General features: G+C 44.7%; 1 protein-coding gene across 2 annotated transcripts; it reads right to left on the bottom strand.

Annotated features, from left to right (window-relative positions):
* Window positions 1-1406: 1406 nt before the first annotated feature.
* On the bottom strand, window positions 1407-23801 carry LURAP1 (leucine rich adaptor protein 1). Of its 2 annotated transcripts, XR_015726234.1 has the most exons (3): window positions 23387-23801; window positions 12579-13585; window positions 1407-9193 (listed from the first exon to the last, which is right to left on the bottom strand). XR_015726234.1 is itself a non-coding variant. In XM_045799653.2 (2 exons), the coding sequence occupies exons 1-2, from the start codon at window positions 23588-23590 to the stop codon at window positions 13067-13069; spliced, it is 723 nt and encodes a 240-aa protein (XP_045655609.1). In that variant the 5' UTR covers window positions 23591-23801; the 3' UTR covers window positions 1407-13066. The 2 variants fall into 2 exon arrangements, 1 of the variants encoding a protein (XP_045655609.1); XM_045799653.2 differs by having other exon boundaries at window positions 1407-13585.
* Between the last annotated feature and the right edge of the window lie 104 nt (window positions 23802-23905).

The raw sequence follows: 23905 nt of genomic DNA, 5'->3' as shown, positions 1-23905 counted from the left end.
TTACTGATTTGAGATTTTTCCTCTTTTCTAATATATTCTATAAATTTCCGTCTCCATACTGCTGTAGCCGTTTCCCACAGACTTTGATATTTTGTATTTTCATTTCTATTCAGGTCAATATGTTTTTTCCCTTGAAACCTCCTCTTTGGCCAATGGATTATTTAGAAATGTGTTTAGTTCCAAGTGCTAATAACTTTTGTCATCTCTCTGTTATTGACTCCTAATGATTCCATTGTGGCTGGAGGATATACTCTATATGATTTCAATTCTTTTTTTTTTTTCTTGCTATTGAAATTTGTTTTCTGGTCCAGGATGTGGTCTATCTTGGTATCAAGAAAACAGTGGGCACTCTAAAATAATGCATATCATGCTGTTGCTTGGTGGAGTATTGTACAATGTTGATTAGATCCTGTTGGTTTACAGTGCTATTATTTCTAATATTTGTGCCCATTTTCTGTCTCATCCTTCTATTAAATGCTTAGAAAAGGGTGTTGAAATCTCCAACTACACAGGCATACTTCATTTTATTCAGCTTCACTTTATTGCCCTTGGCAGATACTGGGGTGTTGTTGTTGTTGTTGTTTTTACAAATTGAAGGTTTCTTGCAATCCTGTGTCAAGCAAGTCTAGGGGCGCCTGGGTAGCGCAGTCGTTAAAGCGTCTGCCTTCGGCTCAGGGCGTGATCCTGGCGTACCGGGATCGAGTCCCACATCAGGCTCCTCTGCTATGAGCCTGCTTCTTCCTCTCCCACTCCCCCTGCTGTGTTCCCTCTCTCGCTGGCTGTCTCTCTCTGTCAAATAAATAAATAAAATCTTTAAAAAAAAAAAAAAAAAAAAAAAAAAAAAAGCAAGTCTACCAGTGCCATTTTTTTCAACAGTATTTGCTCACTTTATGTCTATGTCACATTTTTTAAATTCTCCCAACATTTAAAACTGGGTGAAGATTTCAGTTTTTGCCCACTGCTGGAGAGAGAATTTGGAGTCAAAGTCTAGCCAAGTTAGCTTCCTGCTAAAACAAAAACCATTCTTCAAAAGAACATAACAGAATCTAGAATCCCAAAACATATCATTCATAATGTCCAGCATCCAACAAAGAATAGTAGACAAGTGAAGAAACAGGAAATGTGATGCATAAGTCATCAATTAAAACCGCCCCGCCCCCCCCATCGGGGCGCCTGGGTGGCACAGCGGTTAAGCGTCTGCCTTCGGCTCAGTGCGTGATCCCGGCGTTACGAGATGGAGCCCCATGTCAGGCTTCTCCGCTATGAGCCTGCTTCTTCCTCTCCCACTCCCCCTGCTTGTGTTCCCTCTCTCGCTGGCTGTCTCTATCTCTGTCAAATAAATAAATAAAATCTTTTAAAATAAATAAAATAAATAAAATAAAACCGCCCCCAAAATGACACAGGTGTTAAAATAAGCAGACAAGAATTTTAATGCAGCTGTTATTTATAGTTTCAAAGACAAAAAGGAAAATGTATGCAAATTAGATATCTCTACATACCTATTAAAATAGCTAAAATTAAAAAGACTGACAATACTAAGAGTTGGTGAGGATATAGAGCAACTGGAACTTATATACATTGTTGGAATGTAAAAATGGTACAAGCAATTTGGGAAAGTGTTGGCAGTGTCTTTTAAAATTATACTTGCCATAGAACTCATCCATTCCATTCCTAGGTATTTATCCAAGAGAGGTATTTATTCAATAAACAAATGTTTTAAAAAAGTTGACAAAAAGGCTTGTACATGAATGCTCACAGAATCTTAATTCAGAGCAAAAAACTAGACACAACTAAAATATCCATCAATAGGTCAATGGGTTAACAAACAGTGTTATACTCATACAATTGAATACAAGTCACAAACTCTTGACACATATAACATGTATGAATCTCAAAAACATGATGAACAAAAAAGCCAGATATTAAAAAAGTATATATTGTGGGCGCCTGGGCGGCTCAGTCTGTTTAAGCATCCGCCTTGGGCTCAGGTCGTGATCCCAGAGCCCTGGGATCAAGTCCCAGGTGGAGTCAGGCTCCCTCTTCTCCCTCTGCCTTTCTCTCTATCTCTCATGAATAAATAAAATATTTTTTTTAAAAAAGTACATACTGTATTATTCCACTTATATGAAATTTTAAAATCAAGAAGAAACTAATTTTGATTGATACAAAGCAGATCTGTGGTTGCTTAGAGCCAGGGCAGTAGACAGCCTGACTGCAAAGGGGCATGTGATACATTTTTGAAATGACAAAATGTTTAAGTATGGATTGTGATAATGATTACATGAGTGTATATATTGTCAAAACTCATCAAACTGTATACTTAAAGTAGGTTCATTTTACTATATGTAAATTACACCTCAATAAAGTTTATTTAATTTTTTTTTAAAGAAAATGAAAGCAAAATAAATACAGGTTCAGATCAACAAATACAGAGAATCATCACTGTCAGACTCATACTATAAAAAATGTTAAGGAAAGTTCTTCAGACTACAGGAAAATGACACCAAATAATCTACAGGAAGGAATGACAATCACCAGAAATGAAAAATATGCGGGTGTGGTAGGCAGAATCATGGCCCATCAAAGATGTCCCTGGCTTAATCTCCAGAATCTGTGAATATGATAGGTTACTTGGCAAAGGAGAATTATGGTTGCTAATCAGGTGACCTGGAGATGGAGAGATCATCCTGGATTATCTGGTCCAAAGAAATCAGAAGTGACCTTACAAATGGAAGAGGGAGGCAGAGGAATCAGTGTCCGAGAGCAGATGGCCTCTGGAAGCTGGAAAAGGAAAGGAAACAGTTTCTCCCCCAGGGGTTCCAGAAGGAATGCAGCCCTGCTGGCACCTTGATTTTAGCCTGAGACCCAATTCACACCCAATTCACACCTCTGGCCTCCAAAACTGTAAGGTATTTTGCCTGCATTGGTTCACACCACTGCATCTGTGGTAATTTGTCACAGCAGCCACAGGAAACTGACACCGTGGTTTAGTTTAAAAGTCTGGCTTAGGGGCGCCTGGGTGGCACAGCGGTTAAGCGTCTGCCTTCGGCTCAGGGCGTGATCCCGGCGTTATGGGATCGAGCCCCACATCGGGCTCCTCTGCTATGAGCCTGCTTCTTCCTCTCCCACTCCCCCTGCTTGTGTTCCCTCTCTCGCTGGCTGTCTCTATCTCTGTTAAATAAATAAATTTAAAAAAATCTTTAAAAAAAATAAAAAAATAAAAAAAAAAATAAAAGTCTGGCTTAACTTTTTTTTCTTCTCTCCATCTCCTTAACAGGTGTGTTATGTGTTAAAATAAACACTATAAGCCATATTCTGGAGTTAATAACACATCTGTAGCCTCAAAGACTGGGCCGAAGTGGGAAAGTGGAACTACACTGCTGCAAGATTTCTATATCTTACGTAAAGTAGTACAATGCTTACTCTGTCAATTGGTAAGGGAGGGGTGTTAAAATCTCAAATAGGGGCACCTGGCTGGCTCAGTCATAAGAGCTGTGACTCTTGATCTCAGGGTCATGAGTTTGAGCCCCATGTTGGGGGTAGAATTACTTAAAAATAAATAAATAAACTTAAAAAAAAATCTCCAAAAAGGATTGTGAATTTGGTTTTTCTCCTTTTAGTTCTACCAACCTTTTTCTTCATGTAATTTGAAGGCTCTTTTATTAGGTGCATGCATAGTTTACGTGTATGTATTGATCCTTTTATCATTATAAGATGTCTTTCTTTTTCTCTGGTAATTCCTCTTGTCTTAAAGTTTATTTTGCCTGATACTAATTTCCAATATTCCTTGAATCAGCGTGTTTGCATGGTATATTTTTCCCCAAAGTTTTACTTTCAATTTATTCGTATCTTTGTATTTAAAATGCATCTCTTGGGGGCCTGGGTCGCTCAGTCATTAAGCGTCTGCCTTCAGCTCAGGGCAGGATCCCAGTGTCCTGGGATCAAGCCCCACATTGGGCTCCCTGCTCTGCTGGGAGCCTGCTTCTATCTCTCCCACTCCCCCTGCTTGTGTTCCCTCTCTCACTGGCTGTCTCTCTCTCTGTCAAATAAATAAATAAAATCTTTAAAAAATAAATTAAAAAAATAAAAATAAAATGCATCTCTTGGGGGCCTGGGTGGCTCAGTCAGTTAAGCATCTGACTTCGGCTCAGGTCATGATTTCAGGGTCCTGAGATCAAGCCCTCACATCGGGCTCCCCCGTCAGAGGGGAGTCTGCTGCCCCTCCCCTGCTCATCCTCTCTGTCTCTGTCTCTCTCTCTCAAATGAATAAATAAAACCTTTAACAATTAAAATAAAATGCATTTCTTGGGGCACCTGAGTGGCTCAGTCAGTTAAGCAACTGACTCTTAATTTAGGCTCAGGTCATGATCTCAGGGTCTTGGGATCGAGCCCCAAGTCTGGCTCTGTGTTTAGCGGGGAATCTGCTTCTCTCCCTCTCCGTCTCCCTCTGCCCCTCTCCCTGCATGCATGTGAGAGCTCTCTCTCTCTCTCAAGTAAGTAAGTCAAAAATATTTAATAAATAAATTAAAAATGCATCTTTTGTAGACAGCATATAATTTGATCTTGCTTTTTTATTCAGACTGACAGTCTTTTTTTTATTGCAACGCTTAGTCCACTTACATTTATTTATTTATTTAAGATTTATTTATTTATTTGAGAGAGAGAGAGAGAGTGTGCACAGGAGTGGAGGGGAGGGACAAAGGGAGAGGGAGAGAGAGAATCCTCAAGCAGACTCCCCACTGAGCATGAAGCAGACAAAAATTCAGCAAGGATACACTGAACCAACACCATCAAGTACTTTGACCTAGCTGACATTTGTGTGACATCAGACACAACAACTGCAAAGTGCACATTCTTTTCAAGGGGATATGAAACATTCACCCAGAAAGATCATATTCTGGACCATAAAAAAACTCAATAAATTTTTAAAAATAGACCTCATACAGAATATATTTTCTGGATTTAAATTAGAAATCAATAACAAGCTTTCTGAAAAGCCCCAAAAACCTGGTAAGCAATATGCTTCTAATTAACTCATGGGCCAAAGAAGAAATGGCAAAGGAAATCATAAAACATTTTTAGGTGTATGATAATAATAATAATAAAATATATAAAAAATGTATGAGATGGGTGCACCTGGGTGGCTCAGTCAGTTAAGCATCCGACTCTTGATTTCTATTCAGGTCATGATCTTAGGGTTGTGGGATTGAGCCCCGAGTAGGGCTCCGTGGTGGGCATGGAGCCTGCTTAAGATTCTCTCTCTCCCTCTGCCCTTTCTGCTTGCTCTCTCTGTCTCAAAAAAAAAACAAAAAACAAAAGTATGAAATGTGGGTAAATCAGTGCTTAAAGAGAAATTTATAGCTTATATTATAGAGATAGAATAGAGATAACAGAGATAAAGAGATAACAAACAATTATATAAGTTTCCACTTAAGAAACTAGAGAAAGATGAGCAAATTAAACCCAAAATCGAATAAAGGAAATAAAGATTAAAATTCTATGACTACAAAATGAACAATAGAGAAAATTAACAAAGCCAAAAGCTGGTTCTTTAAAAATATTAATAAAATGGGTAAACTCCTAGGAAGATTGATCAAGAATAAAATAAAGAAGCACAAAGTAGGGGCGCGTGGCCACCAGCCTAGAGGAGGGGAACAGAGCCGGGATATCCCAGAAAGCAAGCCAGATAAAGTAACAGAAAAGAGAGCTCTGTGATGTGATACAAGCTTTTCTGATCCCTACCTCATTTTTTAAGTTCCGGAAAACTAATTTCACAGAAGATGAGCAATAGAAAAGTATCAAGGTCAAATCCCATATAAAGTTGTAAAAGAACCATAAAAGTCACATTACTACGGATAATGAAACACACCAGAAAGGCACGCCACGAAACAGACCCAAACTGGTAACTTCTACTTCAAAACAAGCCAAGAGACACTAAGAACAGGATATGATACATGAAGGGACAACATAAATCAGAATTAGAAAAATTCAGACATGATGCAACAGTACTCAGGATGGAATGAGAAAAGAAAGAAAAAAATCATTTCAGAAGTGAAGACTAAACTAGAAAGTACGCAAGAACAGTGAACACAAGAGATGATGCTTCTCTCTGTGACATCTGAGCAAAAGAGGAAATGTTTAAAAAAATATATGAAGAGATAAAGAGTTAGACGTTGACGAATAATGAAAATAGGCAAAAAGATAAAAAATTAGATAGATGAGTCCCAGAAGAAGAAAACCAGAGCAAAGGAACAGAATACTAAAAACTATTCAAGAAAGTTTCCTGAAATAAAGAAAAACTTGAAACTATGTATTCAGAGAGCATACTGCAAAGCTGAGAATGTGGTCCCAAAATGACCAGCACTAAGAAATTCTAATAAAACGATGAAGTTTATTTTATTTTAAAGATTTTATTTTTAAGTAATCTCTACACCCAACAAAGGGCTTGAACTCACAACCCTGAGATCAAGAGTCGTACGCTCCAATGACTGAGCCAGCCGGGTGCCCCTAAAATGACTGAACTTCAAAGAAAATGAAAAAATCTTTTGGGCATCTAAACACACACACACCCCACAGGCGCGCACAGAGGAAAAATTAAATCCTCGTTAGGCTTTAACAGTACCACTTTATGCCAGAAGAAAATGAAGTAACATTTAAGAGACCCAAGAAAGGAAAGTGTGAACCTAGCAAAACAGACTTTGTCCGTATAAAGGGCACAAACTTATCAACATGAAAGATCTCAGAGAATAGTATTGGCAAGTGCCCTTCCTGGGGAATCTACCAGAAAATCAGCTTCCGACAACCAAAGTGAGTAGAATGACGTAAAGACTAGAGATTAATGTTAATTATGAGATTACTTGTAGAACTGAAACTTACAGAAGGGCTAAGAAGGGGAGATCTATTATATAATGATTATATTCCCTGACAATGATCTATTACTAAGTTTTTTAATGAGGTAAAGAGTGGGAAATGCATTTGCAAAATACTTTCTTAATGTTTTCACTAATCATATTGGTGGTAGTATTAATATTGTTATTCTGAGAGTGCTTTGTGGATCAGATAAAAGAAATGAGTAATTATGGAGTATCCTAATTCTATTATCACCTGTGTCCTTGAAAACCAGGATTCTTGTACAGAAAAAAGGAGCTAGACAAGAGATTGAGTAAAAGCCCTTTAATCTTGAATTTGAATTGAAAGTATTAATATATACTCATGAGGTATTTTACCGTGTGTGTGGGGGGGGTTGTATACTATACAGTCGACCCTTGAAAAATGGGTGTGAACTGTACAGGCCCACTTATACATGGATTTTGTTTTTATACAGTATAGTATTGTAAATGTATTTTCTCTTCCTTATGATTTTCTTAATAATATTTTCTCTAGCTTACTTTATTGTAAGAAAAATATATAATACATAGAACACACAAAATATGTTTAATTGACTGTCATCAGTGAGGCTTTCAGTCAACATTAGGCTACTAACGGTTAAGTTTTTGCAGAGTCAAAAGTTACATGCGGATTTTCAACTGGGCAGGGGGTCAGTGCCCCTAACCTATGGCATCGTTCAAGGGTCAACTGTACTATTTTGTCTACTTTTGTCTATGCTTGAAATTTTATATAAAACAAAACAACTGCAAGTGATTAAAAGATATTAAATATATTAAAAACTACAAATTCACAATAATAATTTAAAGAGAGAGCAAAACAAAACAAAATCATCAAACACCAAGTTGCTAGGGCATCGATTTACTACTTCAAAAGGGATAAATAAGGGAAAAGATTTAAGCATTCATCTTGCTATTCTGGTATAAACATTATTTTAGGGTAATGAAATACTCCTAGAGGATGTGAAGTGTTTCTGTATAGGTTAGAACTAATAAAAGAGGGCATAATAGCATGAGAAAAGTCCTCATTTTGTAATCTCTAGTGAAATAACCAATTAATAAAATGGATATTAATGGATGTCAAAACAATTTGGCAAAAGAATTGCCAGGAACTTTATGATGCAGAATCAGGCTATCACCGCCTGAAAAACAGAAGGAGCCTGGGACCTGACATGGACAGTGGAAGAGAGGAGTCCAAGCAGGAACACCTGTGTGTCCCTGTAAGTGAAAAATAAATCTTTATTGTGTTAAAACACTGAAATATGGGGCAATTTGTTATGGAAGTTAGCTTATTATAAAAGAATACCATTTATATATATTAAAACATATAAGTATGCAATTATATATCAATAAAGATACAAACATATCCAAACACATACTAAAACATTAGAGGGTATGCCTAGGTCAGGGAGAGGAATGAGAATAGGGCTCAAGGATCCAAAGAAGAAAATAAAGCAATAAAGGGGCCTAGTATCAACTGAGGATGAGAGTTCACCATGCTCTGAGGAGCGTGGTTTAACTTGCTAAGGAATAAAAAATAATAATTTAAAAAGCTGAGAAGGAGGGGCACCTGGGTGGCTCAGTCAGTTAAGCGTCTGCCTTCAGCTCAGGTCACGAAACCCAGGGTCCTGGGATGGAGCCCTGCATCGGGCTTTCTGCTCGGCGGGAGCCTGCTTCTCCCTCTCCCTCTGCCTGCTGCTCCCCCTGCTTGTGCTCTTTCTGTCAAATAAATAAAATAAAATCTTAAAAAAAATAAAAACAAAAAGGTGACAACGAATCTACCCTTTCCAGAGAGAGCCCAGGCTAGTTTGCTGGTAATTATCTTCCACCTTGAGGACACAGCATGGTTCTAGAGAGGAGGTAGTGTCGAAGACAGAACCTGCTGGAACCCTCTACTATGTTCACCAGGAAGGTGTCAAGCCTGAAGATTCCCTAAGCTGAGAATTTCTCCCTTCAGTCCCATCTGTCCCTGGTAGTGATGATGCATTCTCCAGACATAGGGCCTGGACCTGGCCACCTTCCCCTGGGCCACCACCTCCCCACCACCCTTCGCTCCGGGCTGAGGGAGGCTGGACAAACACAGGGGCTCGTTCTGGGCCAGCGTGCCTTCATCTGCCCACCCTCCATCTCTGCCTTTAGTAGGCTGAATAATGGCCCTTCCTCCAAAGATGTTCATGTTCTAATCCTCAAAGCCCATGAATATTTTACCTTTGACGACAAAAGGGACTTAGAGGAGAAGGTCACATGAAGGATCCTGGCACGGAGAGAGGATCCTAGATCATCCCAGGGAGCCCAATAGAATCACAAGCCTAAGAGAAAGGAGAATTAGAAAAAGATGAAAGGGGGCACCTGGGTGGCATAGCGGTTAAGCGTCTGCCTTCGGCTCAGGGCGTGATTCTGGCGTTACGGGATCGAGCCCCACATCAGGCTCTTCTGCTATGAGCCTGCTTCCTACTCTCCCGCTCCCCCTGCTTGTGTTCCCTCTCTCGCTGGCTGTCTCTATCTCTGTCGAATAAATAAATAAAATCTTTAAAAAAAAAAAAGAAAAAGATGAAAGGATGGGAGCAGAGATCAGAGAGGAGAGAAGATGCCATCTGCTGCCTTGAAGATGGAGGAAGGGGCCGTGAATCAAGGAATGCAGGCAGCCTCTAGAAGCTGGAAAAGGCAAAGAAATGAATTCTCCCCTGGAGTCTCCAGGAGGAATACAGACAGGTCAAACCCTGACTTTAATTTAGCCCAGTGAAACCGATTTGGGACTTGTGACCTCCAGAGCTGTCAGGTACTAAAGCTGTGCTGTTTTTAGCCGTGAAGATTGTGGTAATTCATTACAGCAACAGTAGGAAGTTAGTACCTCGGCCCTGCTGCGGTACTGTTCTCCTAGAGAGCCTGGAAGCGAGCCTGTTCTAGAAGAGTAATGTCTGTGACACTGAGGAGTGGCGGATCAGAGAAGACTTTCTGGAAGCCCAAGCAGCCAGACTGACCCAGGTTCATATTATAGTTGTTTTATTACCTATCTGACCTTGAGCAAATGTCTAAGCAACAATACATTGTTAATAATGCATTATTTATAGGATTGCTAAGAATTAAATAGAATACTGTTTTAAATTACCTACTACTACCTAATTACCTACTTAAAAAAAAAACAAAACAAGTCACATCTCCTTGTGGGTTTACACACATTTGTTCTTCCATTCATTTAACAGGTGTTACTGAGCACCCAGTAGTGCCTGGCGCCATGCACACAGTGAGCCTGTCTGCTACAAGCCCCGAGCATTTCTCACCCAAGCCGCCGCTGAGCTTCCAGTCCGCCCAGTGCTCAGCCTTACCATCCCATCCTAAATGCGGGCCCTTACGCTTGCCCACTCACGTGGTCTCACATCTCCTCGATGGTCCATCATGCAGTCAGCACCACCCTTTACCCTCCTAGGCGTTGTTTCTGCGGCTGCCACGAGCCAATTGTGCCTTTACCCAATTGTGCCTATCCAACCGTCTGCACTCCCTTGAACTGTGGAGCTCCCCAAGTCCACAGGACCCGTCTGGATTTCCCCATCTTAAAGCTCCCCATTCCCCACCCCACTTCTAACCTCCAGGTCTGAAATGCTGAGCTCTCTGCCTCCATCATATCTGGGCCTACTGGCCCTTCCTGGAAAAATAGTTGGTCTAGGATAATTTTCTTAAATTTGCAGTTCATATTCATGAACCCTCTACCCAATCCAAGTCCAAGGTTCTTTCCTCAGAGCCTATAGTTCTTTCTCCAAACACTGAGCTGCCTCTCTAGGGTAGGGCTAACCCAAATATTAAACCCGAAAAATTGCTTTCTGTCCTTTGGGTTTGAGTGGTGTTGACTGGGTGGGGCGGGGGGGAACAAGCAGGCTGGCCAAGTGATGGCCCTATGGATCTGGGTTCTCTAACCCAGGCATTGCCGTGGATCTACAATGGGTGACACTGGGCAAATCTCTGCCCTCTCTAGGCCTGTCTCTCTAGCCTGTCTGTGCACTGAGGGGCTGGTCTGTAAGGCTATACTTGAGCTTGGCGGGTCTATGCAGCTATTCCTGGCAATGGCACATAATGGCCACCAGAGGGCGTGCAAACCCCCCCTTCAGCTCAGAAGTTTGTAGCCTAATCAAACAAGCAAGCTTCAAAAAGGAGTACAAGGCTTCTAAGTGAAGAGGTAGTTTACTCAAGAGCACACTACAAAATGGCAACAGAGTAGGGACTGGTAAACGGTATTTGAATTCCCAGCCTGAGGGGAAATCAGGAGCCCCAAGACCTGGAGAGGTGGTACGGAGAGGGCTGGTAGGTAGCAAAGGAGGAGAGGCTAAGAATATACTTCAGAGATTTTGATCACTTTGAGGGGATGGGAGGAGAGACAGTCTTTAGGGGAGAGCCACAGGCTGAATGTATTGCCCCAGAAGGACTGGAGTGAACAAAACCTGAGGAATTTAGGGGAAGTGGAGATGAACTTGGCTTCCTTCCCTTCTCCAGCATAGAATGAAAAGTAAGGAAATTCCAGCAGTTATTCTAGGATTTGGGGAAGACTCCTTCACGCAAGATGGCACAGCAACTAGGCAAGGATCATCTGACATCCTTTTCTCTCCTTTCTGCCTTCCAATAATTAGTTTCAGGCCCCAGGAAAGACAAGGACCAAAACATGGGCAGTTAGCTGGGGTTCAAAGGGTTAATCTCCAAGACTTCATTCTCTGACATCAGTGGGGGGGGGGGGGTGCACGCCACCTGTCCCCTCCTTGGGCCCTAGGTTGGCAGCTTCTGTGAATACTTTCTTTGCTGTAATTCACTAGGGCCCTAGCACCCAGGTGCAGAGCCGGTCTCCTGCTCTCTCCTCAGGTCCCAGGAGTCTAGGGCTTGCTCTAAGGCAGGAAGGAAAGAAGCCTTCCCCGAATCTCCCCCCCCTCCCAGGATGTGGGCCCTAGGACCAAAGAGCCTCTGTCTTTCCCTGCCACACACCCCCCACCACCACCCATTGTAACCCAGACAAAGGGATTTCTTGTGTCTCAGCCTGGCAGGCATCCTTGTGACCAAATGGTGGAAGGTCCGGGGCAGGATGGGGGAAGGGAAATCACAGGATCAGAGAAGACACCTCCCCCCTTTGGAAATTATGATACACCCCCAGAGCTCAGAGACTTCAAGCTTCTCCTCCCTCTGATTTCCATCAGCAATGGGGAGGGGGGGTGGTGGATGGGGGACTCATCTGCATATAAAAGGCCTGTGGAAGTGGAAACCCAGAAGGTGTGGAGACACTAAGGCTGAACCTCCTGGCAGACAGATATGGAGCCAAAACACAAGAATGGGGGCAACCCAGGGCCAGCGAAAGACAGGGGACCAAACAGGGCAGGCCAGACAAACTTTTGAGAGAGAGGCCCCTGCATTTCCCTCCCTAAAAGCACAGATATACGAGTGCTGGCATCAGACCAGGATGTGGCCACAGAGGAATTGAGACCCTCTAGAATAAAATGAGAACACCCCGTTTAAAAAGTAAGAATCTTTCTGAAAAGCAGCACAAACCTCTGACAGTGAGCAGCTTTCCTACCAGGAAAGGGGAAGGGTATGGAGAAAAAAACAGTATGGCCTCACCTAGCAGCAGGGGCTCAGCAACCCCTACACTGACCTACCACCCCTGAGAGACTGGTACAGAGGAAAGGCTAATCCATCCTGGCAGGAAATGACCTCACTCACCAGACAGGAAGGGATGGTTCTACCAATCCCAAAGGCTTCTGGGAGGGCCAATCCATGGAGGGTTGGCCCTGAATGTCCGTCCATGTCCCTCCACAGTTCTCCATCTTGGCCAAGAGGGGGGCCAAGACTCCTAGATGTTGGGTGAGGTAATTACACCACCATCTCTTCATCAGCGATCTCTTAGGTGTCCTAAATCCCTCAAATCCTTACCTAGTTGCAGAGGGGAGGGGGGAAGATACTATTGTACCGGAAGCCACAGGTCAAGCCTCTAGGGTCAATGTATCTGTGGAAATAGCTCTAGGGTCCCAATAATTAAGGGATAAAGGCAGAGCCTCCTCAGGGACCAGAAGGATGATACAGCCAGGTTTCCATGGTAACTGATTTCAGTGCAGCCTCTTCCTAGACCCAGAATGAGGGAGAATAAATTTTAGGGAGACCAGGGCCTAGTGATGAAAGAGCCATAGGAATACAAAAGGGTGGGAAAGTTGTTATAAGAAGGTCACATCATCCTGGCACTGCCAGTACCAGTGGGTCTCAAAGCCCAGTTTGGCACTTTCATCCTCTAGTGGCCCAGGAGGTCCTCCTTGGAGCCCCTCCCCGGGGGGCTTCCACACAGCCCTCAAGCTTTCTAGCCTGCTGGCTGTCAGGTCCACCTCAGTCCTGGCCCTTTCCCCACCGGGGATAACCTTGGCCCAGTCCATCTCAGGACGGGGAGCCCCAGGAGGGCCCTGTTCATCCAGCTCGCTGGGGGCCACCGTGTCTAGGAAGCTGCCAATGGAGAGACTGTCCAGCCGGTCAGCGGCGCTGGTGTCTGGCAGGCTGTCCCAGCTGCCTCGCCTTGAGCGGCCCGGGCTCCCGCCTGTCAGGCTATACTGGCTGCTGGTGAGGCTGCTGCAGCGGCTGGTCAATGTCCCCCTCTCCTCCAACAGCCAGCGCACAGCCTCGATGCCCTCATTCAAGGTCAGCAGCTGCTGCAGGATCTTCACATCGATGGCTCGCAGGTAAGCCTGGGGGAGTGGGAGAAGGAATCAGTCCAAGGTTCTGAGCCATGGCTTTCCCGAATGTTTCCAGAGGCCCCACTTTGTAGTCCAACCAACCGTGCTTCGACTTCAAGAAGCCTGGGAATGGAAGCATGGCTGGCTTAGAGTGTGGGCTTTAGAAGCAGATAGACTGCTGTTTAAAATCTCAGCTCTGGGGCACGCCTGGCTGACTCAGTCAGTGAAGCATGCAACTCTCGACCTCAGGTTTGTAAGTTCGAGCCCCATGTTGGCTGCAGAGATTACTTAAGAAAAAAAAATCTCAGTTGTACCACTGTTTAGCTAGACGACTGTGGACAACTTCCTTATTCTTCGAGCCTTGGTTTCCTTGTTCGTAAAACAGGGCTAATCACTCTTCTCACAGGATGGCCGTGAGAATTTTGAGATGCTGTTTATTAAGTATTCAGCACAGTGCTTGACACAGAGCAAGGTCTCAGTAAATGCTGAGTATTGAAATCTGATCGTACTGAGCTTTGAACTTCCATAGGTACGGTATTAACTATTGAAACAGTCCATATTCAAAGAAAAGCCTGATAGGGAGCCTCGTGTTAATTAGGAAGTAGGGCCGAAGGGAGGCAAGGGCTGGGGAAGAAAGAGGAAGCTAACCTGGCCCCCCAGTCCCTTCAGGATGTCAGCAGCTGTCGTTCAAAGGGTCAGAATCCTGCTTGGCTGGGGATTCAGGGCTTCTCTTCACCACACACCTGTCTCCCTTCTGTACTGGGAGTAAGTCTGATTGACCAGGAAATCTCCAGGGTCCCTCCCAGCTCATATGCCTAAGTTATCTTCCCCAAACACAAGTCTGAATCTGTCCCTCCCCTGCTCAAGAGCCTTTCTGGGTTTGCACTGCTCTTAGAGAAGAAAATCTGAACCCTTCAGCAGCCGGCATTCCAAAGCTTCATGATACGACCCTTGCACGTCTCTCCAGCTTCACCTCTAGTTTACTGCCCCGGGAGCCCCTGGTCTTGTCACACATGACTTTCTGATTTCGTTGTATTTGGTTTCCTTGTAATCAAAGTAATGGCTGCTCATGAGTTAAAGAGGAAAACGGTTCTGTAAGATTTATCATAAAAGTAATAGGTCCCCATCCTAATCCTAAATCTCACTCCCCAGAAACAACTATTATTCTTTTTTTTTTAGCTGTTTATTTTGGTACTTACCTTCGAATCTCCAAATAACATGCGATTTACTGACTTTTAAGTTATAGGTGTTTTCTATTGACTTTCCAGATGATGGAGGTTAAGGATTTAAGTCGTGCTACTACCCGCTCCTCTGCCATTCAGACGCCCTTCCCATCTCCCTGTATTCCCAACGTATGCAATAGAATGAGTTACTTGGTGACCACCTTATAAGGATTTGGAAATGCTACTCACAGCTAAGTTGTACAGTTCACTACTTTTCATTTCTTACTTCATGTTTTCCTTAGAATAATGATTATAATAATTTTTAATTATTTTTTAAGATTTTATTTATTTGTCAGAGAGAGAGAGAGAAAGCGAGAGAGAGCACAAGCAGGGGGAGCAGCAGAGGCGGAGGGAGAAGCAGACTCCTCACTGAGCAAGGAGCCTGATGTGGGAGTTGATCCTAGGACTCTGGGATCATGACCTGAGCCAAAGGCAGACGCTTAATCAACTGAGCCACCCAGGCGCCCCCCAAAATAGTAATTATTATTCCTTAGAATTACACCTTAGAATAATAGTAAATGATACATATCATACCTTATATAATTATTCCATTATTGTTATATTATTGCTACTACATGACTCCTCCTCGTCTTTTGCTTTGTTTTCTACATAGTGATCAGTAAGTCATCCCCAAACCCTCTCCCAATTGTCTGAACTTTCCTCTCAAGGCATTTAAGAATATCACATTCTGGGGCACCTGGGTGGCACAGCGGTTAAGCGTCTGCCTTCGGCTCAGGGCGTGATCCCGGCGTTACGGGATCGAGCCCCACATCGGGGTCCTCTGCTGGGAGCCTGCTTCTTCCTCTCCCACTCCCCCTGCTTGTGTTCCCTCTCTCGCTGGCTGTCTCTATCTCTGTCAAATAAATAAATAAAAATCTTTAAAAAAAAAAGAATATCACATTCTATCTATTTCATGTTCTTAGAGGCACTTCTTCAGGAGCCTTCTGATCTGCCCCAATCTGAGCACGTTGCACAACTGTCGTCCGGGGATCCCCCTGCACTAGCATCCTGGGGATCCCTCAGCCTCTTTTCCTGAGTTGGATCCCTTGTGTCCTGGGTCCGTGTCTTCTTCCTTGACTTACTCCCTCGTTGTGTGTGTGGTGCTTTTCCTCCAGTTGCTCCAGTAGCTTCCTGAGAAAGTCTGAGGTACATTTGTTGAAGCTTCCCCATGTTTTAAAATGCTGTTCTTCTCCCCTCACACTGTTGACAGTTTGTTGGGTATAGAATTCTAGGTTAAAAATAATTTTTCCTCAGGATTTAAGACATTGTTCCATTGTCTTTTAATTTTCAGTGTTACACTTGAAAAGTCTGATGCCATTATGATTCCTGGTCGTTTGTATGGGACCATCTTCCTTTTCTTTCTGGAAGTTTCTAGGATCTTCTCTTTGGTCCCAGTGTTCTAAATTATCCTAATAATTTGCCATGGTATGTCTATTTTCATCCATTGAATTGGCCACTTGTTGGTCCTTTTATTTTTTAAAGATTTAGTCATTTATTTTGGAGGGACGGGAAGGGGCAGAGGGAGAGGGGAAGATGAGACTCCCTGCTGAGCGAAGACCCTGACACAGGACTGGGGTGGGGTGGGGGGGAGAACATGACCTGAGCTGGAGGCTCAACCAACTAAGCCACCCAGGCACCCCTTTTTGGGCCCTTTTATTTATTTTATTAAAAAAACAGATTTTATTTATTTATTTGAGAGAGAGAGAGCACAAGCAGGGGGAGCAGCAGAGGCAGAAGCAGACTCCCCGATGCAGGGCTCGATCTCAGGACCCTGAGATCATGACCTGAGGTGAAGGCAGCCACTAACTGAGCCACCCAGGTGCCCCATGTTGGGCCCTTTTAAACTAGAGACTCATGTCCTTCAGTTCTGGGAGATTTTCTTTATTTCTTTGATGATTATTTCTCTTCCACTATTATTCTGTTTTTTTCTGGAAATCCTGTTATTTGAATAGAGGGTGTCCTGGATGGATCCTTTTTCCCCCCTCTTCCATCTTTTTCTATATTTGTTCTAGTTTCTGCAATATTTCAACATTATCAATGCTTCTATTGAGTTTTCCATCTTTTCCTATCATGTTTTTATTTCTAAGAGTTGTTCCAGTTCTCTGAATGTTTTCCTCTTTTTTTTTTTAAGACTTTTTATTTATTCATTTGAGACAGAGAGATACAGAGAGAGAGAGAGCATGAACAGCGGGAGAGGCAGAGGGAGAAGCAGACTCCCCGCTGAGCCGGGAGGCCCGATGTGGGCTTGATCCCAGGACCCAGAGATCAGGACCTGAGCCAAAGGCAGACACTCAACCATCTGAGCCACCCAGGCGCCCCAATGTTTTCCTTTTTAAAAAACATTTTTTAAAGATTTATTTATTTACTAGAGAGAGGGAGTGCGTGCAGGAGCGAGCGGGGGGGGAGGTTGGGGGGACAGAGGGAGAGAGCGAATTCCCAGCAGACTCCACATGGGGCTTAATCCCACAACCCTGAGATCATGATCTGAGCCAAACTCAAGAGTCAGAGGTTTAATGGACTGAGCCGCCCAGGCTCCCCTGAATGTTTTCCTTTTTATAGCTTCCTGCTGTGGCTGCAATGTTACCCCTTATCTTCTTAAGGATATAATCCACGGTTTTGATAAGTTCTCATCTCCTGGTATTCTCTCCGTCTCACCCAAGGTGTTTTTCTGCTTCTTTCTGTCTATAGAGTCAGAGGGTCTCAGCAGATGTCTTACAGCCTCTAGCCGCTGCTCATATTCAGAGTGTCTCTAAAAAGCTGACTGCAAACTTTATGTACGTATGTGAGGCTTGCCAACTGAGCCTCACTGGGAATTATCCAGCTGGGTTTTTTGGGTTAGCCCTCAAGTCAGTATCTCTTGTACTTTTCTCTTGGGTTCACCATCTTCACCATATTCCACCCATCTCAAGAATATAATGCAAGCAAAGCCGCCAAGTAAGGGTATTTAATAAAGTTTAGTACATTTTTACTTAATCCCTCTTATTTTAAAAGATTTATTTATTTATTTATTTATTAGAGAGAGAGAGAGATGGAGTGTGTGTGCAAGGGAGCAGGGTGGGGGGGCAAAGGTGGGGGTGGGGAAGAGGGAGAGGGAGAGAATCTCAAGCAGACTCCCCACTGAGCATGGAGCCCCACGTGGGGCTCGATCTCACCACCCTGAGAGCATGACCTGAGCTGAAATCAAGAGTTGGATGCTTGGGGCGCCTGGGTGGCTCAGTCGTTAAGCATCTGCCTTCGGCTCAGGGAGTGATCTTGGGGTCCTGGGATCGAGCCCCGCATGGGGCTCCTCCGCTGGGAGCCTGCTTCTTCCTCTCCGACTCCCCCTGCTTGTGTTCCCTCTCTCCCTGGGTGTCTCTCTCTCTGTCAAATAAATAAATAAAATCTTAAAAAAAAAAAAAAGAGTTGGATGCTTAACTGATTGAGCCACCTAGGTGCCCCTACTTAATCTCTCTTGCCCTCAACTTTACTTGTTGTCTCTCAATCTGGAGACCTTCAGTTCTAGTTTTTTAAAAATAGATATCAATTGATAAATGTTTATTAAATTACTCAGGACAGAACTGTCTTACATCTAGAATGATAAACCAGAACACAACCAAGTATTTGTACACTGAGAGTAATACCGGCACTGGAATTAAACAGACCTGGATTCAAATTCCAGTTACGCCATTAACAAATCATAGGAAATTGGAATTTTTCCCCTTTAAACCTTCATTTCTTCATTGGAAAATGAGGATAGTATCTCATTTAAAGGTTTGTTTTTTAAAACGAAAGGAACATATTAACATGTGTGAGATACTGCCTGACAAGTACCAGTTCACATGGTAGCTATTGGGCTTTCCATATTACTATGGTCAACTTATGCACCACGGCGTAAGCGCAGAACAAAATTCTGTACCTGAAAGTATTTGCGATTTTGGAATAATAGCACAACTCTAATTCAATTAAACAAATGATTATTTGGCACCAGGGTTGTCTAATAATTACAAAGATCATGGAGAAACTGTCCCTGCTTGATAGAAACTTGCAGTTTCAATAAGGAGATATGGACATAAATGACTGAAATACCACAGACTGTACAGATTTTTAATGATGTACAATATAAGAGATTACGTTAAATTATTTCATACTGGGGACAAATAAATTAACAGTGAAACCAACAGTCCTAGTCCATAACCAAACTAAATGTATTAAATAAAACTTCTCATTCTAAAAATGCTTCTCCTGCTATATTGTCTCCTTCCTTCCTTTCTTCTCCTTCCCCTCCTCCCTTCCCTCTGTACTATTCTCTTCCAAAACTTACATCTCCAATCTTCTGTTAGGATAGAAAGGGGCCGGACACCTGGTTGCTCCGTTAGGGAGGGATTCTTAGAGTACGATTCTTAAACATTCACAAACCCTTTTGTTTTCAGCTTCACTTGTGCCCCCAGTTCCAGAAAGATCTGGTGCTTCTAACTCCTGAGACCTTGAGGGTTTCTGCAGTGCAAAATGTGTTGCGTTTCAGCTTTCCTTGCTGCTGGCTCGGAATTCAGCTTTCTTTAGGTCTTCTAAGTTACCATTCTTCCTTCTGCTTTTCAGCTTCCAAAATTTTGTTCCTATCATCTTCTCTCCTGTTTTTGTTGTCATAATGGTTTCATGGCTTTTAAAATAATCCTTCTACTAGCTTTTTAGTGACGTTTCAGAAAGAAATGGAGTAAATGCATGTGTTCAATCTGCCATCTTGACCTCGAATTCCCTCCGACTTTATTCATCCTTCAAGCCCCAGCCTCAAATACCAGTCCTCCTCTAGGAAGTCTTCCCTGCTCTTCCTTAAGATAGAATTAATCCATTCAGTTATAAAACAGTATTTATTGAGTGTTTCTTATAGGCATTGCATTGCGTCAAAGGAAGAAAACATACCATTTCTTAACCTCAGAGAGTTCACAGCTTATGGGTAAGATAGGACAATGACGCAGGCACTTAAGATTCAGTGTGGCAAATGCTAGGGGAAACAACTGCTATCCAGAGGGCCATGGCTATCTAGAAGGCCATAACCCAACCAAGCCAGATAGGAAAATGCTTCCTACAATAAGGCACATGAGCTGAGACATAAAGGTTAAGTAAGACTTAGCCAGAGTAAGCGGTGGAGAGAGGCATTCCAGCCAGAGGACACAGTGTGTATCCCCTCCAATTCAAAGTGGCCTTTCCATGGGCACCTGGCTTGCTCAACCAGTAGAGCGTGTGATTCTTGATCTAGGGATTGTAGGTCTGAGCCCCACGTTGGGTGTAGAGACTACTTAAAAATAAAATCTTTGGGTTTTTTTTTTTTTAAGATTTTATTTATTTGAGAGAGAGAGAGCACAAGCAGGCAGAGTGGCAGGCAGAGGCAGAGGGAGAAGCAGACTCCCAATGAGCAGGGAGTCCAAAGTGGGGCTCAATCCCAGGACCCTGAGATCATGACTTGAGCTGAAAGCAGACACTTAACTGACTGAGCCACCCAGGAGCCCCAAAAATAAAATCTTAAAAAAAAAAAAAGAAGAAAAAGAAGTAGTAGTTTTTCCAGAGTACAAATCTGATCATGTCACTCCTTAATGAAGACTCTTCCAGTGGCGCCTGGGTGGCTCAGTCGTTAAGCATCTGCCTTCGGCTCAGGTCATGATCCCAGGGTCCTGGGATCGAGCCCCGCATCGAGCCCCGCATCGGGCTCCTGGCTCTGCCGGGAGCCTGCTTCTTCCTCTCCCACTCCCCCTGCTTGTGTTCCCTCTCTCGCTGGCTGTCTCTCTCTCTCTCTGTCAAATAAGTAAATAAAATCTTAAAAAAAAAAAAAAGACTCTTCCAGGGAGCCCATCCTGGGTCCTAATAACACTTACCCTCCTGTACCAGAGTTATTAATCTGTCTCCCTCCTTCCTGTGAGCTCAGCCTGAGAGCTCCCTTAGAGCAGGGCCTGCACAGTTCATTGATAGCGCTTAGCATCAGACTGGATAGGTCAGATTCAGCTTTGTGATTCTCTTGCCTTTACTATCCTTGGCCCCTCTGGTGGTCCCCAGGACTCAGGGGGTTGAGTTTTACCATGTCGATGGGAAATGAATCTGAGAACCAGAGTCTGTAGTCCTGTGACAGTGGGATTCCCTGACTGTGACAGCATCGCTCCCCAGAATAGAAAAAAGCAAGGCTTTCTTGCCAGAAAAAGAAACACTCATTCCATACCATCTTTTTGGAAACAGAAAGGGGATAAATCCTCAGGAGAGATGCAGCCTCAAAAGCCACTCCAACCCAGTTCTCTTCCCAGGGGGATTCAGGTCCCCCACTACCCCTCTCAACACATACACATCAGATTCTCTGCCCAGCCCCGGGGTCACAAGTACAGCTTCCTCGTTGCTCAATTCAAATCACCCTGGGGTAAAGCCCGGAGATCCCAGTCCCAGCTCCCTGGCCATGGATTGAGATTCTCTAGACTACTGTTACTAGGACTATCTGATCCCACAAGCCCTGGCCCCTCGTCCTCCAAGAAGCAGAAAAACTGAGGCCAACAGAAAGTCAGGGCTCTGCTCAAGATCTCGAAATGATTCAGGAGCTGAGCCAGGACTTGAACCCATGACTTCCCCTTCCTTGCCTAAAGCTTTTTTTTCAAGCTGCTCTGTGGGGGTGGGTTGTCGCAGCAACAGTTCTCTGGGTAGGAGGATAAGTAGGAGAGGTTGCCATTGTTTCCCCTTCCCACAAATCCCAGAGTCTGGCTGGTTCACTCAACCTGCGAGAGGGGGAGGGAAGCAAGAGGAAAGGAGCCTAGAGGCGGGAATAACCTTGGCCTTAAGAACAGCCCTGCCCCCTCCCTGCAAGATTGCTGGGAGAGGGACAGTTGAAGGACTGTGCTTAGAGAGCTTGGACCAATTCTGCCACCAGTGGCTCCAAGGGTAACCCTCTGCCCAGCACCCCCCCCCCACCTTGGGGAGGGCTGAGTACACAAAGACATCAATGACATCTTGGCCAAGGAGAGAGAAAGGAATGGGGTAGGAAGCCTTTCCCTGTTCTGGCCCCCAGCAGGCTCCCTCCTTTGTCCCTTTCATGGGCAGCCTAGGGTCCCAGGTCAGGCAGAGACCTAATCAGAAGTTAAATGTACCCCCTTAAAGTTTACAAACAGCTAAACTCCATCAAAGGCAAAAGAGTTAAAGCCAGAGAAGAGGCATGGCTTCTCCACTGGCTCCCTCTGTGAGCCCAGGTGAGCCCCTTAACACCTGCCAGCATGCCTCATCTATGGGACGGGGGAAAGATGACTGCTTTTCTCACTTCGATGACATAAAATGTCTTTAAAGTGTCTGGCACAAAACAGATCTCAATGGTAAAAATGTAAAGGGCAGGCAGATCATCTGAGTTCAAAGCCTGGCTCTGCTTTTTACTTTCTGTATGACCTTGGGCAGTTACTTAACCTCTTTGTGCCTCAGTTTCTTTATCTACAAAATATCATTTGCCTAATAGGGTTGCTGTGAGGATTAAGCGAATATTTTGTAGAGTGCTCAGCATGATGCCTGGCACCGCTTTGTACCACGAAGCAAAGTCAAGCCCCTCCCTTAGGTGGGCAGTCACAGCCCCGCTCTCAAGAATTTGGCATTCACCTTCAACCTTCAGAGCCAAGTACACATGGCATGTAAATCCTTCCCCCATGGAGCCTTCCCTGATTGCCCTGCCCAGAAGGCTCTCCTCCCAGCCTAAGAGCCCCCATGCTCTCCTCTGCTCTCTCACAGCCCAGCTAGGCAGATGGTGGGCTCCAGAAAGACTGATTAGCTGACACACTCACTGTGACCTCCTGGTTCTGAGCCAGAGAGAATTCTTCAGTTCCCCAGAACCGGCTGCAAAGTGGTGGCAGGTGTAAATTACCCGCCTCACTGGAATCAGGGCCTTGAGGAGCCTAGGCAGCCCCAAATGCCCTTCTGGCTCTGAATCTACACCAGCAGCAATGGGGAAGGGGGAGGGTGCCTACTTCCTTCTCTTCTCCCCAAGAAGGTACAGATGAGATGCAAAAACCCAGTGTACCTGGGGGGCTCAGAGGTGATGGAGCCAGCACTGATGGGCAGCACTGACTGCCCAGGTTCTAGGAACTTCCAAGTACTTTAAGTGGGGGTTGGGGAAAGGGAGGATGTTTTTAGTGGCCCTAGTCCAGGCGGTTTTCACCCAGATCTCTTCTGTGCTGAATCCTGTCATGAATACGGAGCAAACCCTGGGCCCAGTTTACAGCAGGAGAAGAAACTGGTTGCACTATAATGGTGGCCAGGGGATAGATGGCCCATGGTGGAGGGGTGGGATGGGGGGAGATTTGTGCTGTGCTAGGTTCTTAGTGCTTCCCAGCCTCACCTCTCCTCTCCCAATTATTTGGCAGGAAAAACTTCCAAGAGCCAGTGCCTCCCACCTCAAGTCTTCAGGACCCACCAACGCCCTACTCACCCTTGGAGGGGCAATTAATGGACCTCAGGGTTTAAGGATTGATCTGGGAGGCATCCTGAGGAGTTAGGTAGGGAGTTTTAATTCGCTCCTCTCCAACCCAACTCTGGGGGCATAAGGCTGTCCCTTCCAACCCTAGCTGGGGACTCCGTCCTCCTGGCCCATGGAGCCCACACTCACCAGCTCCATCCGCAGCGCCATGATCTTGTCCCCCAGGCCGTGGCCGTGGCCCGGGCTGGGTGCCCCCGGGAGCAGCAGGGCGCCGGAGGTTCCCGGCTCCCATTCGCCTCGCAGCCCGCGGAGCAGCCCTTCAGGGGTCTTCCTGCCCACCTTGCCCTCCACATCTCGCAGGTCAGGCGTCTGGGACTCCGCAGTCCCCTCCATGCGGGCCTACAGCTGAAGAGGACTGGGCGACCGGACAGCGGGGTCTCGTTCCCGGGGGTCCTCCTTTCCCGGCTGCTGGTGCGGAGCGGAACCGGTGGGTCCCCGCCCGCGCCGCGCGGGGGCGGGCGGAGGGCGCCGTAACACTCAGAAAAGCCGCGCAGAGCCAGAGCTGTGCTAGCGTTCGTGTGTGTGCCTGTGTGTGTTGTGTCTGTATTCGAGTGCTGCGCACACAATGTCTGGCCCTGGAATGGGTGGGGCTGGGCGATTTGTACTTGGATTTGTACTTGAAGGAGCACTAGGAGTGCTCTTTCGGTG

The sequence above is a fragment of the Ursus americanus genome, chromosome 12, assembly GCF_024610735.1.
Source record: "Ursus americanus isolate L20-20 chromosome 12, mUrsAme1.1.p, whole genome shotgun sequence".
Taxonomy (NCBI): Eukaryota; Metazoa; Chordata; class Mammalia; order Carnivora; family Ursidae; genus Ursus; species Ursus americanus.
Note: the sequence above shows the minus strand (reverse complement) of the source record. Positions and strands in the feature narration are given on the sequence as shown.